Source organism: Lupinus angustifolius, chromosome LG07 (genome assembly GCF_001865875.1).
Source record: "Lupinus angustifolius cultivar Tanjil chromosome LG07, LupAngTanjil_v1.0, whole genome shotgun sequence".
Lineage (NCBI taxonomy): Eukaryota > Viridiplantae > Streptophyta > Magnoliopsida > Fabales > Fabaceae > Lupinus > Lupinus angustifolius.
This window is the reverse complement of record NC_032015.1, coordinates 17,932,019-17,949,822: the sequence shown is the minus strand read 5'-3', so window position 1 is coordinate 17,949,822 and position 17,804 is coordinate 17,932,019. Positions and strand designations below refer to the sequence as shown.

Below are 17,804 nucleotides of genomic sequence, written 5' to 3'. Positions count from 1 at the left end.
ACTTATATGTTTTACATAATGCTGACGAGGTTGAGTCATATGTTGAAATACACAAGGAGATGTTAAGGAAGTCTTACCCAAGTAAAAATGAAAATTGGATTTCCAAAGAGCATAATCGGTGTTTCATAAAGTGACTAAAAAATCACATTGATGAGGAGTTGAATATAAATGCACATTCGGTTTCCGAAAGATTGAAATGGTTAGCCAACGGTCCAAGTATTCATGTCTTATCCTATATTGGTTACCTATTTAATGGGTTCACATTTTATACGAAAAAACAAGATGATCAAAGTAAAATGCAAAATAGTGGTGTGACTCTTGTTGTTCGAATTTTACATATGTCAAGTGCAAAAGATAGAAACCCAATATATGCGAACATATCATACTTTAGAGTGATCGAACGAATATGGGAATTGGATTATACAATGTTTCGGATGCCGGTTTCTTATTGTATGTGTGTTGATAACAACATTGGCTTTCGAGATGATGAGTTAGGGTTCATGTAGGTGGATCTCAATAGGCCATAATATAAAGATGAGTCATTTATTCTAGCATCACAAACTCAACAAGTATGCTATGTTAGTGATCCAACTGATATGAAATGGTCCATTGTTCTTTTAACTAACAAAATAATCCTCAATAATATTGATGACCAAGAATATGAAGATATTGATGAAGATGATCCTTTTTTAGGACATACCAGTCGCATGAGAGCGGACCAAATACGGACGATGATTTATATACAAGAGATGATCACGATGAAGGGCTTTGGGTAAATCAATATGTTCCTCCAAGCAATGACGACCTTACAAACCAAAAACAATCAAAGAAAAGGAAAAAGTAGATGCAAGTAGTTTTTGCATAATTATGGTTTAATTTTGATTGTTTGTAATTTGTATAATTTTGTTTCTTTGTAATTATGCACTCTATCAAAACATAATTGGCATGATATTCATTGTTTTAGTTTGTATTGTATAGATGTTAATAAAACAAACTTATGGCATGTGTTAATGTGTCTGTGTTGTTCATAATGTATAAATGTCTTTGCTGTTGAGAACATCTATTCTGCTAATAAATGTATATGAAGATTTTAATTTATAAAAATCAACAACGAATTCTAGGGGAAGCCCTGATATGCGCTGTTGCAAAGGACAAATACAACATCGTTTTTTATAGATAGCGTTGTTGTACATTCTTAATACAACAGCGATATGTGTGTGATGCACTGTTGTATTAAGGTGTTGTTTGAGAATATTTATGAATAATAAAACAACGCTTTTCTGTTAATGCGCTATTATATATATAAACTATAACAGCGCAACGATAAGCGTTGTTAATAATATCTATAAAATGCGTTGTTTAGGTAAGACATATATGACAGCGCTTTATGAACGATGTGTTGTTGTATTTGTGCATTATATGACAACGCGTTTGTGTGAGTCAATGTGGTATATATTCAATACAACAACGTTTGAGAAACGATGTTATTGATGACAATATACTACTGCGGTCAAACAGAAAGCGCATGAAAGTGCTGTTATACATCTAAAATAAGCGTTGTTGAACTTCAACTCTGTCATAGTGCCTAACAAGGGAGTACTTAGCTACTCATGTTCACACAATGTAAGAAAATTAGGAATAAAACACAACTCATGGGGTGGTAGAATCACTCATAAATGAGCATAGATTAATTCCTATAGTACTTACATTTAGTTCTCACGATCTAAGTGAGCTAAGCTCTCTAAAAACTCATAATACAAGTATTAAAATATGATAGTATCAAGTGTATGTCTAATGGTTCGGACAGACCTCTTTAAATAGAGTGTGCATGTTGGCTCTTGCGTTCGACGCACCTCTTGTGCCTGAGCAAAGCTTTTAGCCGGCTAAGCACGACCATTCAGTGAACAACCTGCGATGGGGGCCACGTTTGCGTTGGGAGCACCTCCCTTTTGTGCTAAGCGTAGATAAGTGTGCATACCGTATAAGTTACAAAGACTAAACTTCATAATTCTTTGATGCATACTCTCTGCATAGAGATTGCGCTGAGCGTGGGTTTTCCGTTGTTGAGTGCGGTTTTGGTGTTGAACATGGATTTCAGATGTTGTCTCATCCGCTCAGCGTGATCCTTGTGTTGAGTCTGGTCGAGTTTTTTTTGGAAACTTAGTTTTTTTTATCATTTCTCCAAATTAAGCCTTCAAACACTTCAGATATAATATTTGGTTATTTAAACAAGTTTTTATCAAGTATGAGTATAATTTCATCTATTTGAGTTGATTGAGTAGTTAAATTGAAATGAATGTATATTATATGATCAATTTGACACTTAACAAGAGGGTAAACCACACGTCATTTAAATTTTGAGTGTAATATTTATGCATTGTTAGTGTAAAAATTTATATAGTTACTATATCATTCACCACTAATTTATATTACTTTTTAAAGAGTCAATGATGATAAAACATGAATGGAGAATGATATAGTGATAGTAAATAAAACTCCTATGCTATCGATGCATACATTTGAAAATTTAAACAGATTACTTAACATTTTATCTTATTTTATGAAATTAAGATTGTAGGGAGTGATTCAAGTGAGAATAGTTCTCATGTAAATATTGTCAGAACAATAAATCTATCTTGCAAGTATATAAATCGTTATGATTAAAAGTTAGTTATTAATCCTATCACTACTTCTTTTGACTTTGACAGTTAAAATAAGATCAAATAAGTGCCTTACAACCACAATATTTGTTATGATAATAATAAGTGTTCTTACCTGATTCACTTCCTAACATCATAATGTTTCATATGTTCTTTTAGATTAAATAATCAAAGAAAACCATAGACTATTTATCATAGTTTACTCCAATGCTAACAATTATTTAGACTTCATACTTATACACACAAAGAAACCATAGTTGTGAAGCTGAACTAACAACAACACTAAGATAGAAACCATTCTTGCTAATGAAATCTTAGTCACCTTAGCCACATTACTATTTTTTATAACTAATCCAAAGTTACATTACCATTGGAAGATTATATAGTTGTATTGGTACTGCTTATTATTTCTTCATTGGAATGATTATTTTGCTGTTGATTATTTGCAGAAGAACCATTAAGAAGCATGTTGTTGCCACCTTTCATATATTCCTCTCTTTCTTGCTTAATTTCTTGCATCATTGCTACAACATCTTTCATTGTTGGTCTATCATCTGTTCTTGAGTTCACACACAACAAAGCTACACCTAGGGTTTGCAACATTTCTTCAACTTCAGATTCTGGCCTAGTGAGTAAGCTTTGATCAAGAACTTCAACTCCACCTCTTTTATGTCTTACCCAATCAACAATGTGGAGTCCATCTGGTATTGTTGGATCAATTGGTTGTTTTCCTGTTAGTACTTCTAATACAACAATGCCATAGCTGTATACATCACTTTTTTCTGTTATCTTCATCATATAACCATATTCTGCATAAATACAAGGTGCATAAAAATGGGTTGTAATGAATAAATTTTAGTATGTTAATGTGAGTGATAAGTGAACATTGAGTCAGAAAAAAAGCTATATAAAATGTGAAACAGTTATTCGAATACACATGATTACCAACAAGGCGTTGGTCTAATAGTGTAAGGCCCCGCTTGATCCCCAGAACGACCAAAAGATGAAGAGTTCAATTATTGGGAGAGACATTCATTGTGACTATCCTTAGTAGTTTTTTACGAAAATGTGAGAGAATATCCTTAGTAGTACCAAAAAATACACACATGGATCTGACTACTATAAAGTCTAAAGTGTGGGATGCACCTCAGGTTAAAATGCACATGATTTATGACCATTTATTGAGAAACCAATGGATGTAATTGTGGTAATATATTTGAACATTTATAAAAAAATCATAAGAGTTTTTATAATTATAATCATGAATTTCACAATCAACAAACATAAATATGCAAGCTTTAGAGGATCTAAATCTATCTTCCATGTGCACACAGATGTATTATAAGAAGGTAAAGTCAATAAGTTTTACTTACAACCATATGATTTATATATAAGTTTTGAGAACTGATTTTCATGATATGAGGAACAACCCTATAGTAAAATTCTTTATGTGCATTCCATAGAGTGACATCATTTCACATTTGTGTAAAATAACAGAAACAGAAAGTGGGTGTGCAAAAAATAAGGTGAGAGTAATAAACCATAATTACACAATTAAAAGCATACAAGATTTAAGTGGTTTGTGTAAGTGTGTGCTTGTTTAGCATAATTCATAAACTAGTATGTGAAGATTTGAAGTATTGGAGTTGTAGTACTAACCAGGAGCTATGTAACCATAGGAACCAGCTAGTGTACTAGAAGATCTTGCAAAATCTCCATCATCAACAAGTTTGGCAAGACCAAAATCAGCAATGTATGGTTCAAATTCAGGGCCAATAAGGATGTTGTTGGCCTTAATGTCTCTGTGAACAATGGGAGGGGCACAATCATGGTGTAAATAAGCCAATCCTTGAGCTGCTCCTAGTATTATCCGAAATCGGATGTCCCATTCCAAGCAGATTCCAGTTCTTTCATGAAGTAGACCTCCTAGACTCCCATTTGACATGTAGTCATACATAAGCAATCTTGTATTTTTGTTCCAACAGCATCCTAAGAACCTGACAATGTTCTTGTGGCGAATCGAACCGAGAGTTTTTACCTCGGCTGAAAACGAATCACGAACTCCTTCATTAACTGCTAGCTTGTCATTTTGACAATCATATCTAGCAGCCAATGTTGTTGGCCATAGTTTTTTCACAGCAATGACATCCCCATTTTCCATTTCTGCGCGATATACGATCCCCGAACACCCTTTTCCAATTACATTGGATTCCACCAAACATTTCAAAACTTGTTCCACTGAGAAATTTACCTTTTGAAATGGAGTGAACTGCCATGGCCATGCTGAATCCTCTCCCATCTCAGAATCGTTGTCATCTCGAACCATTTTCCTTGCTCGAATGACTGCGAGAACTCCGAATATTGCCATTGCAACAGTCAAGGCACTGAGCAATCCAATGGCCAGGTTGATCATCTCTGACCTCTTAGAACTAGTACTATTACGCTTTTTTGTTTTTGCAGCATCGCTAATGAAACAGGAATCATGACCCTTAGGACACAAACCTTGATTGCTTTCCAAATCTGTTTGTGATAATTGGTGGAACAAGTTGTTGTCTGGTAGATAACCACTGAAATTGTTGTAGGAAACATTAAGAGAAACAAGATTTTCGAGGGCTGAAAACGCCATCAAGTCACCTTCGAGTTTGTTGTGTGAAAGGTCGAGAATTGACAGCTTGTTCAAAGCTGAAATCTCTGGTGGGATTGATCCAGATAATGCATTGTGACTCAAGTTTAGAGCAATGTCAAGTGCTTCAATTTCAAACAGTTCTGATGGGATGCTCCCTGAGAACATGTTACTACTAAGGTCTAGCAATTGAAGACTTGAACATTGCCCAAGTGATGAGGGAATGGATCCTGAGAAAGAATTTTTGCTTAGGATGAGTCTAAGAAGTGAAGTGAGTTCGCCGATACTCGTTGGAATCTCACCCGAAAGCTGATTAATAGAAACATCCAAGACCTCAAGCCTTGTGACAGAAGATAAACCACTAGGAAAGGTACCAGAAAGGGAGTTATTGCTTAGATTCAGCATTTGAAGTTCTTTGCAATTTCCAATCTCAGGTGGTACTGATCCAGTAAGATGATTTTCGGACAGATCAAGGAAAATGAGGTTAATAAGAGAACCAATTTCTCTTGGTATCTGTCCACTGATCCTGTTGTTCACAAGCCGAAGTCGAATTAGAGAACTGCAGTTACCAATCTCAGGAGGGATAGGGCCCGAAATGTCGTTGGAGATTAATAGAAGCTTTGTTAAATTCTGAAGCTTAAACAGGCCAGGGGGTAAGCTACCTGTGAGTGCATTGTATGACAAATCCAAAGCTTCAAGGCTTAAACAATCACCCAATGCTGATGGAATTGAACCTTGAAGCTTATTCTGCCAAGCAAAAAACACTGTTAACTTTGTTAACTTTCCAAGTTCAGGTGGAATTGAACCTGATATCTGATTACAATCTAACTGCAACTGCACAAGGTTTGTGAGATTTGAAAGACAAGGTGGTATTGAACTAGAGATGTTATTGTTACTTAGCATAATCTCTTCAAGATTTGAGAGTTTCCCCAAACTTTGAGGTATACTACCAGACAAAGAATTTAAGGAAACATCAAAAACTTTCAAGCTTTTGCAGTTTCCTATTTCTTCAGGTATGTTCCCAACAATACTATTCTGCCAAAGCAACAATTTTTCCAGCTTCTGAAGCCTTCCTAGCTCTTTTGGCAATGACCCAGATAAATCATTTCCATACAAAAACAAGTTCACAAGCTCTGAACAGTTTCCTATTTCAGGTGGAATCTCACCAGAGAGTAAAGTGCTATAAATAGACATGGTTTGAAGTTTACTTAACTTACCTAATGAAGCAGGTATTGAACCAGTAATTTTAGTATCAGCAAGACCTAATATAGTCAAATTTCTACACTCACCAAGCTCTTCTGGAATCTTCCCAACAATATCTTTATTCCCACCAGCTCTTAGAACCTCAAGACTTGAAAGATTTCCAAGCTCAAAAGGAATAACACCACTGAGATTGTTATCAAATATGTCAAGGTTTATAAGACTAACACAATAACCAATCTCCATTGGGATTGCACCACTGAGCTGGTTAGAGTTCAAACTCAAGTATTGGAGTTTTTTGAGTTTGCCTATACTTGAAGGAATGTTACCAACAAGACTATTTGAGCTAAGATCAATGACTATAAGATCCATGCAATCACCAATATCAAATGAGATAGTTCCAGTGAGATTAGCATCAGATATTACAAGCTTTTGAAGGAAAGGAAGTGATGAAATATTTGAAGGAAATGTTAGGGCTAGCTCAAAAGCTTGAATATTTATCTCAATGACATGGTTTTGTGATGAACATTTTATGTAAGACCAGTTGCATGGAGTAGAATCAAAAGGGTTCCAGTTAGAAAAAGGTGAAGGAACAATGGTTTTGGAAAAGGTATGAACCCATGAAAGCAAAGTAGTAACTTCATTGTTTGCAGCATAAGAAGGAAAAGGAAGAAGTGAAAAGAGAAGAAGATAGTGAAGAAGATGGTTTGTGATGAAAACTTGCCTCGGCATTTGGTGGTGGTTGTGGCTCAAGGTTTGCCTCGGCATTGACATTGGTATTTGCCTCAAAAACTTAGCCATAGGTATACAAACTCTTGGTTTTGCATTGCTTATTATTTCTCACTTTTGCTTTTCTTTTTTCATTTTCTATTTCTCTCACTTACTACTTTCTTTAGCTTGAGGGATGTACCAATTATATTACAAATCATATCATATGTTAAACCATGTCATGTGAATTAAAAGAATTATATATTTATTACCTTTTCTATTTCTGATTTATTGCCATTAGGGTATAACATAATTTGAGATAGATTATTTCTTAACCCAACTTACAAATAGTTTTGGTTTACATTCATAATCTAATAAGGATTTGAACATACTAACTTTTTCATGTCTAAATATTTTAATGTTTTAGAAACTAAAAATACAAGTTTATACTTATTCATTTTTCCACACTCTATTTAACTATTTCTTCTTAATTTAATTTACAGTGCTCATTTATTATAGACAAATTATAACAAACTTTTACATTTTATATTTTTATTAAATTATGTGTACATCTTGCCTCCTTTCATTGCTTCACTGTGAAGATAAAAAATATATCATTATACATTTATAAATAATTATTAATTTTATACTACATTATTCAGTTAAACTAAAAACTTCTTTAAATATAATTTAGGAAAATAACATATCCTTATATGCTATAAGAAAAATAATATAAGTTATTAATAATTAGATTATATGACATGTATCATTTTCTTATAGTATAATAGAACTTAGTTCAAACATATATCATTACTTTATAATTTAATGTCCAACTCAGATTTGATAAATTTACTTAATGGTGAAGCAATGAAAGGAGACAACATATTGTTACAAGGTTTTGGAACTTGGAGTGAGAACAAGCACCATCTCCACTGCCTCGGGGTTGTGTTCTTTTTCCAATAAATATTTCTGCAGCTTTGAAACATTGTTTCACACTAAACTAGTTTATTAATTATATATCCACACACCATGTGTTATTGCATTGTTTTCCTCAAATTAGTCACAATGTGAGTGGTACCATTCACTTATATTTGTGTTGATAATCGAGCTATTTCTTTAATTTAAAGGATTAGTTGCATTACTTTATGGCATTTTGCTCCTTGCTTTCAAAGTTTCATTCAAAGCAGATTCCCTTCTGTTTAAAATATTAATATAATTGCTTTGTAAGCATCTTGGTCACCATAAAAAATCTATGACAATTTACTACTCCCTCTCTCTTACATATCTTTCAATTTTTTTTTTTTTCAAATATTTTATATTTATAATTTATTTTTCAATAATAAGAATATTTCTTTTATCATTTTCATCTTTAATATCTCAATTTCTCTTTAATGTAGTCTAATTTTATTATTTTAGTCAAAATATATCATTTTTATACATTATTTAATATTTTCTACACAAATTTTGTAACTTTTGGTTGTATTTGGTTGGATGAAAATTAAATAAATAAAGGGGAAGGAAAAGAAAATGACTATTTCTCTAGCTTGGTTGTATTAAATAAAGGGTAGCCAAGAAAATCATAGTGAGACTTATGTTTTATGTTTTCTGTCTAATATTAATATTAAGAGGAAAAGTTAAGTGAAGAAGATTAACAATAGATTTTTTCATCCCAAACTTCCTATACATTTTAAAAATCATATTTTGTATTAACTACATATATAAATGTCGGTAATTTCCTATCATACAAAATACCTAAAAAGATCATACAAAATACCTAAAAAGATCACCCATTTTTTTATTAATTTTCTCCTCTCAATTTTTTTGCTCAATCTTTCTTTCCTTTAACTCTTCTTTTATAAACTCTTCTTTCCTTAACATCTTAATGAAAAGATAAGGAACAAAGAAAACATAATTTAAATTACTTTGGCTCTTATTTAACTATCTTTTAAGTTTGTAACTCACCAATTAAGAAAATTTATTAATATTGGGTGTTTTTATGAAATTTATATAATATTTTACTACTTTAATTTTTACCTTCTTTATAATAATTGTTGTCATTTTCATTGTATAATTGTAAAACCAGACATTAATGTTTCTCTGATTCTTTATGAAATCAAATAAATATAAAAAAATTGTTTTTCTAGATAGTTAAAAATAAACATTATAGTAAAAATATGATCAAATCAATAAAAATGATCAAATAAACATTATAGTATATATGTAATTTGTGGACTAATGACTAAGATTCCTTTGTCCTATTAATTCTATTGTTAATTACATTAAGAAAAGCTTCCTCTCCCTAATGTTATGTTTATTTAATTATTTCAAGAAAAAGGATAAATAGAGAAAGTGTGATAGATAAAAAAGAAAATAAATGTAATATTTTCCTGGGGACAAGAGATCTCGAGCATAGGTTTGTGTTGGGTCTCAATGAATAAAACTAAGCACTTACATTTTTCCACAAACCAACCCTTTTCGGCAAGCATTAGTAGCAATATGACGTGTGGATAAAAACAAAAGGTGATGAGAAAAGAAGAAAGATATAAAGAAATAATCAAGAGCGAGAGAGAAACATGAGAAAAGAAGTAGAATTATTAATTGTTTGGCATGCAAGAGAAATAAGACAAAAATGGAAAAGAGTTTAAGGTCACTCTTGGTGGGCAAAATGGACATTTCACATGGCGCCTGCATAGCTTGCATTTTTGTACAAGTAAAATTTGTCCATTTTTTCATTTTACCCTGGCCGTTTTGGACAATTTTTAGTTATCCATTTGTTTGGTATTTCCATTGGGAAATGCAGGCCGCCCACAAAATACTTAAAAAATTAAGAAAAACTCTAATAAGTTATGCATCATTTTTAATCCCTTAAAATTGTAATATAACGTGATTTAATAAACTTCATATAAAATATCAAAGTTTTTATTAATTTTTTATCTTCAACTACTTTATTATATGAATTTAAAAAAATTAATTATTCAACAATATTCGCAGGCCGCTCATTAGCTTGCTTTAAAATAGGCAGGACATTAAATTTTGTCCGTTAAGCCAATACAGACATATCTACGTTCGCTTAAATTGTTGCAGGCATTTACGAGTATGAGCTAAATGGGTCGGGCGACCCATTTTGCTATCTTTAACTCTTGGTTTGGTTTGATATAAAAATTATTGAAGATAATAATATCTCTAAATGACAAAATTATCTGTGAAGTTAGTATCAGATTTCTAGGTGAAGTTATGAATAATTGAGGGTAAAATAATCATTAAATAAAAATCTCTTCTCTCTAGTTTTATCTTTGTGATTTGCAGATATGTGTATTTAATTGGGACTCATTGTTTTTCTTTCTTTTCTGTTGGAGAGTTAAATGAAGTTTTTTTTTTTTTTTGTATCATCAAGAATATTACTTCATTTTTTTAGATTTTTTTTTTGGGTATGTTGTAACAAATGTTGCTCGTAAAAATCAAACATTTAATATTTTGATCTTTCTAATAATTTAGCAAAATCTTATAGCACTAGATTAACGCTTTGATAATAAATTAAATGGAATCCATGAGGCACAAGTGATGACATTTACGAAAAATCCAAAAATATTGACTTTTTTTTCTTTCTCAAACGAGTATCTAAACGACCATTGAATGATAGCATCATGTTTCTCACTTCTAAAAGTTCGGTAGTTTTACTCCCTCCCTTCATATACACACTTATATCAATGTACTTAAATAATATAATATAGAAAAAATGTATGTAATAGTATTTTATATTATTATTGTATTATTTATCATTTATTTTTAATCATTAATAACTTTTAAATAAAAGTAATACAAATAAATATTAAATAATTTTCACACTAACAATATATAAATATTATATTAATTTACATTAGATTTTTGTGTGTCTATATTTACTTTTTATCTCTGAGTTAACCATCATTAATGTCATTCCACTCGTATTTATTAATATCAAGGGCGTACATGAAAATTAGCTGGTAATGCTTTCTTGAAATTTTAAATTGATAAATAGATACAATAATTTGAGTAAGACTTCTCTTAAATAATTAAGAGACGGATGATTTTTTCTTTATATGTTAAGGGTGAATGTCTAATATCATTTTAAATAAAAAAGATATAAATATTAATGTGTATTGTTTTTTTTTACTTTTACATAGCACTTTCGAGTCTAACTCCAATAATTCATATAAATCAAGAAATAATAGTAAATAAAGAAATTACTTTTTGAGGATTTTGTTAGGGGTGGGGGGTTTGTTAATCTCAATTCATATCACTTAAAACATGATCATATAAGGGTCTAGGCACTGGTCTAACTAGTGAGTCATTAGTTACACTGATTAACTCGGTTTATATTAAAACTTTTAAAAAAATCATAATACTACATAACAATATTTAATAAATTCATACTCCAAACTTAAAAATATTAACATATTTAATTAACAACCAAGAAAAAAGATTTTACTATAATAAAATGATACAAATAAGTTTAAAACATCATCAAACAACATATGTTATACTTTAACTGCAACAAAAATGTACAATAAGTTTAAAATTTAATTAAATAATGAAGATTTTGCTATAATGTAAGATAACAAATGACAAACATAACTACAAATAAGTTAAAAGAAATTAATTTTTCACTTAAAAACAACATTGATTTGGTTGTTTTTTAAAAGAATATTTTTTGATTGACTTGGCCAGTCCATTCGATCAGACAATCCGAGTCACCAGTTTTAGGCTTAAACTAATTGAGTCAACCTGATTTTGATGCAAAACAGTTAGATGAGAGACTCAAACTGGTTAAATGCTTAGTCCATGGCTGAACCGGCTGGTTCGAGTCGAGTTTTATAACATGATATAAAGTGAACCTTTAAGTTTTTCTTTTAGAATGATTTAGGGTTATTCCTCTACGCAAAAAGCAATTAATTTGTATTATAATACTTTTTTTGTATAACTGTAAAGAAGTGGATTCAAATGTTTTGTTCCTTAATACTGCACTGTTTATATACACAAAAAATGTTCCTTAAATCTAAACAAATATGTTTACATATTACCTTCTAATTTGATTTTAGGATAATAACAACTTAATCAATCTAAACAAATATGTTAATAAGGATTTGATTTGTTATTACCGCATTTCCTCCCTCAAGTGGGAGCATGGAGATTCAAAATGTCCAACTTGCCTAGAATGATTCAAACTGTGGCTTTACCAAAGGTTTGGTGAAGATATCTGCGAGTTGAGCACTAGTAAAGACATAGGTTGGAAGAATATTGTGGCGGGAGACTTCATTACGAACAAAATAACAGTCGACTTCTATATGTTTGGTGTGTTCATGAAACACCGTATTTTTAGCAATGTGAAAGACCGCTTGACTATCACATTGAAGAATCATAAGTTTGGTATGAGCGATGCCAAAGTTGGAAAGAATCCTTTTTAACCATTTGAGTTCGCATGTAGTAGTTGCCATGGATCTATACTCAGCTTCAGCCGACGATCGAGAAACGATGTGTTGTTTCTTTGTTTTCCAAGAGATAGGGGATTGACCAAATTAGACCAACCAACCAGTAATGGAGCAGTGTGTAAGAGGACAACTAGCCCAATTAGAGTCACACCATCCATGAAGTTGGACATCACAGTTGCGAGAAAGCAATATATGCCTTGGCCGGGAATACCTTTGAGAAACTGAACCACTCTGTGGGAAGCTTCCTAGTGCTCAATATGTGGCTCCTGCATGAACTAAGATAGCGTGTGAACGCTGAATAAAATCTATGGGCGTGTAAAACATAGATAAATTAATCGCTCAACCAATCGACGATAGCGTTCAGGGTTGGCAAGAGGAGTTCCGGTAGCAAGAAATAATATCGAGCGTGTACTTATGCTGACAGAGAAAAATACCTGTAGGATTGCGAGCAACCTCAATACCCATAAAATACTTTAATGTGTCAAGATCTTTCATGTGGAAGCATTTGTTGAGGTAGGTTTTAAACCATTTGATGGATGATGAGTCATTATCGGCAATGCCTAGATCATCGACATAAACGGACATTAAATTTTGTCCGTTAAGCCAATACAGACATATCTACGTTCGCTTAAATTGTTGCAGGCATTTACGAGTATGAGCTAAATGGGTCGGGCGACCCATTTTGCTATCTTTAACTCTTGGTTTGGTTTGATATAAAAATTATTGAAGATAATAATATCTCTAAATGACAAAATTATCTGTGAAGTTAGTATCAGATTTCTAGGTGAAGTTATGAATAATTGAGGGTAAAATAATCATTAAATAAAAATCTCTTCTCTCTAGTTTTATCTTTGTGATTTGCAGATATGTGTATTTAATTGGGACTCATTGTTTTTCTTTCTTTTCTGTTGGAGAGTTAAATGAAGTTTTTTTTTTTTTTTGTATCATCAAGAATATTACTTCATTTTTTTAGATTTTTTTTTTGGGTATGTTGTAACAAATGTTGCTCGTAAAAATCAAACATTTAATATTTTGATCTTTCTAATAATTTAGCAAAATCTTATAGCACTAGATTAACGCTTTGATAATAAATTAAATGGAATCCATGAGGCACAAGTGATGACATTTACGAAAAATCCAAAAATATTGACTTTTTTTTCTTTCTCAAACGAGTATCTAAACGACCATTGAATGATAGCATCATGTTTCTCACTTCTAAAAGTTCGGTAGTTTTACTCCCTCCCTTCATATACACACTTATATCAATGTACTTAAATAATATAATATAGAAAAAATGTATGTAATAGTATTTTATATTATTATTGTATTATTTATCATTTATTTTTAATCATTAATAACTTTTAAATAAAAGTAATACAAATAAATATTAAATAATTTTCACACTAACAATATATAAATATTATATTAATTTACATTAGATTTTTGTGTGTCTATATTTACTTTTTATCTCTGAGTTAACCATCATTAATGTCATTCCACTCGTATTTATTAATATCAAGGGCGTACATGAAAATTAGCTGGTAATGCTTTCTTGAAATTTTAAATTGATAAATAGATACAATAATTTGAGTAAGACTTCTCTTAAATAATTAAGAGACGGATGATTTTTTCTTTATATGTTAAGGGTGAATGTCTAATATCATTTTAAATAAAAAAGATATAAATATTAATGTGTATTGTTTTTTTTTACTTTTACATAGCACTTTCGAGTCTAACTCCAATAATTCATATAAATCAAGAAATAATAGTAAATAAAGAAATTACTTTTTGAGGATTTTGTTAGGGGTGGGGGGTTTGTTAATCTCAATTCATATCACTTAAAACATGATCATATAAGGGTCTAGGCACTGGTCTAACTAGTGAGTCATTAGTTACACTGATTAACTCGGTTTATATTAAAACTTTTAAAAAAATCATAATACTACATAACAATATTTAATAAATTCATACTCCAAACTTAAAAATATTAACATATTTAATTAACAACCAAGAAAAAAGATTTTACTATAATAAAATGATACAAATAAGTTTAAAACATCATCAAACAACATATGTTATACTTTAACTGCAACAAAAATGTACAATAAGTTTAAAATTTAATTAAATAATGAAGATTTTGCTATAATGTAAGATAACAAATGACAAACATAACTACAAATAAGTTAAAAGAAATTAATTTTTCACTTAAAAACAACATTGATTTGGTTGTTTTTTAAAAGAATATTTTTTGATTGACTTGGCCAGTCCATTCGATCAGACAATCCGAGTCACCAGTTTTAGGCTTAAACTAATTGAGTCAACCTGATTTTGATGCAAAACAGTTAGATGAGAGACTCAAACTGGTTAAATGCTTAGTCCATGGCTGAACCGGCTGGTTCGAGTCGAGTTTTATAACATGATATAAAGTGAACCTTTAAGTTTTTCTTTTAGAATGATTTAGGGTTATTCCTCTACGCAAAAAGCAATTAATTTGTATTATAATACTTTTTTTGTATAACTGTAAAGAAGTGGATTCAAATGTTTTGTTCCTTAATACTGCACTGTTTATATACACAAAAAATGTTCCTTAAATCTAAACAAATATGTTTACATATTACCTTCTAATTTGATTTTAGGATAATAACAACTTAATCAATCTAAACAAATATGTTAATAAGGATTTGATTTGTTATTACCGCATTTCCTCCCTCAAGTGGGAGCATGGAGATTCAAAATGTCCAACTTGCCTAGAATGATTCAAACTGTGGCTTTACCAAAGGTTTGGTGAAGATATCTGCGAGTTGAGCACTAGTAAAGACATAGGTTGGAAGAATATTGTGGCGGGAGACTTCATTACGAACAAAATAACAGTCGACTTCTATATGTTTGGTGTGTTCATGAAACACCGTATTTTTAGCAATGTGAAAGACCGCTTGACTATCACATTGAAGAATCATAAGTTTGGTATGAGCGATGCCAAAGTTGGAAAGAATCCTTTTTAACCATTTGAGTTCGCATGTAGTAGTTGCCATGGATCTATACTCAGCTTCAGCCGACGATCGAGAAACGATGTGTTGTTTCTTTGTTTTCCAAGAGATAGGGGATTGACCAAATTAGACCAACCAACCAGTAATGGAGCAGTGTGTAAGAGGACAACTAGCCCAATTAGAGTCACACCATCCATGAAGTTGGACATCACAGTTGCGAGAAAGCAATATATGCCTTGGCCGGGAATACCTTTGAGAAACTGAACCACTCTGTGGGAAGCTTCCTAGTGCTCAATATGTGGCTCCTGCATGAACTAAGATAGCGTGTGAACGCTGAATAAAATCTATGGGCGTGTAAAACATAGATAAATTAATCGCTCAACCAATCGACGATAGCGTTCAGGGTTGGCAAGAGGAGTTCCGGTAGCAAGAAATAATATCGAGCGTGTACTTATGCTGACAGAGAAAAATACCTGTAGGATTGCGAGCAACCTCAATACCCATAAAATACTTTAATGTGTCAAGATCTTTCATGTGGAAGCATTTGTTGAGGTAGGTTTTAAACCATTTGATGGATGATGAGTCATTATCGGCAATGCCTAGATCATCGACATAAACAAGAACAACAAGTTGAATCCATTTTTGATGCAAGGTGAACAAAGAATAATCAAGACATGATTGCTTAAATCCATAAGATACATGTGCATGAGAAAATTTAGTGAACTAGCAACGCAAAGCTTGCTTTAAGCCGTACAACAATTTTTGAAGTTTACACACCATGTTTTTGTTGGAAACATAAATTCAGGAGTTAGGCGAATAAACACTTCATCATGAAGATCTCCATGTAGAAATGCATTGTGTACGTCCATTTGATGAAATTCCCATGATTTGGATGTTGCCAATGCAAGAACAATTCGTATTGATACCTTTTTCACAATAGGAGCAAACGTTTCAGTGTAGTTGATGTTTTCTCCTGATGATTTTCGAACACGACTAAACGAGCTTTAAATCACTCGATGGTGCTATCATAATTGTACTTGATGCGATACACCCACTTGAATCCATGAGCTTTCTTCCCTAGAGGCAATGGTTGCATGCTCCAAGTATTGTTATGTTCCAATGCATCGATTTCAGCTTGCATGACTTGTCTCCATTGTGCATTCTTTACTTCCTCATGAACGTATCGGAGATCTTTTTCTACAGTGATTGATACAAGTAAGTGTCTGTGTGGCAAAGAAAATTTGTCGTAGCTTACATAGTGAGCAATAGGATAGGGAGCACCTAAAGGATATGATGGATATGATGAACTAGGGAAATGCCTCAAATTTTGCATTATGTTTGTTACATACCCTTGAAGTCTCGTTGATGGTTGTTTTACACGTTGTCTACGTCCAAGTAATGGATTTTCATGAAGATTAGTGGGTATTGTGGTGTATGGAATCACAAAACTGACAACAGATATGTCATCCATGGGATTGTTCGTAGGTGAATGTTCAAAGTTTTGATTTTTGGAAGCTTCACATGTGATTGTTGTGTTAGAAATTTTCTTTTGAATTGTGAACTACCAATTCTAGGATCTTGAATCTCATGATTCTCACACATAATATAAAAAAAGGTTCAAAGTCATATCTGAATCCATGTTCTCAAATCTACTCCTTTGATAGACTTTTTTAGACAGTTTTGGTATGATGGTCTTCCTCAACCAAATCCTGAATTCCTTTTGGGACCTTCGTTTTCTCTCTATGTGGAGAGGTGAAAACTATTTGTGATTTGGTGTCTTGGGGACTATAACCGTTTCTTATGCATTAGGATATAGGGTTCCTATTATTCCCTTTAGGCCAACATTTTGGATATCCACTCATTAAGCCCATATTCATTATCAATTTCAAAATTCGTATAGGTTGTTAGTAATTAGACCACTTGTTTTGTAACCCAAAATAAATAGCCGATATAATTGTATTAAATATATGATGCACACCTTAATTGGAAATTAGGAATTTCTTACATGTCGTAGTACGTTCACCCCTTTGTTAAGAGTAAGGTCAGTTGGTGTTTGCATGTCATTAAGATCAGTGTCCACCATATCATCAATATGCAAGGAATGAGAGATTTCTTTTTCATTTTTGAAACACTGATATGGAAATTAATTTTCAAAGAA

General features: G+C 31.8%; 1 protein-coding gene across 2 annotated transcripts; it reads right to left on the bottom strand.

The window, feature by feature from the left end:
- Positions 2,795–7,335, bottom strand: LOC109352568 (LRR receptor-like serine/threonine-protein kinase RCH1). 2 transcript variants are annotated; one of them, XM_019594660.1, is made up of 3 exons: positions 4,320–7,335; positions 3,082–3,469; positions 2,795–3,036 (listed from the first exon to the last, which is right to left on the bottom strand). In XM_019594660.1, exons 1-3 carry the CDS (start codon positions 7,282–7,284, stop codon positions 3,009–3,011), a joined length of 3,381 nt encoding a protein of 1,126 aa, XP_019450205.1. In that variant the 5' UTR covers positions 7,285–7,335; the 3' UTR covers positions 2,795–3,008. The 2 variants fall into 2 exon arrangements, with proteins under 2 accessions (XP_019450205.1, XP_019450204.1); XM_019594659.1 differs by having other exon boundaries at positions 2,795–3,469.

Excerpts from the sequence above, each read along its gene's own strand:
- LOC109352568 (XM_019594659.1), bottom strand. The coding sequence starts at position 7,284 with ATGGCTAAGTTTTTGAGGCAAATACCAATGTCAATGCCGAGGCAAACC. Across the intron at positions 3,470-4,319 it reads CTATGGTTACATAGCTCCTG|AATATGGTTATATGATGAAG; the intron begins GTTAGTACTACA and ends GTATTTATGCAG.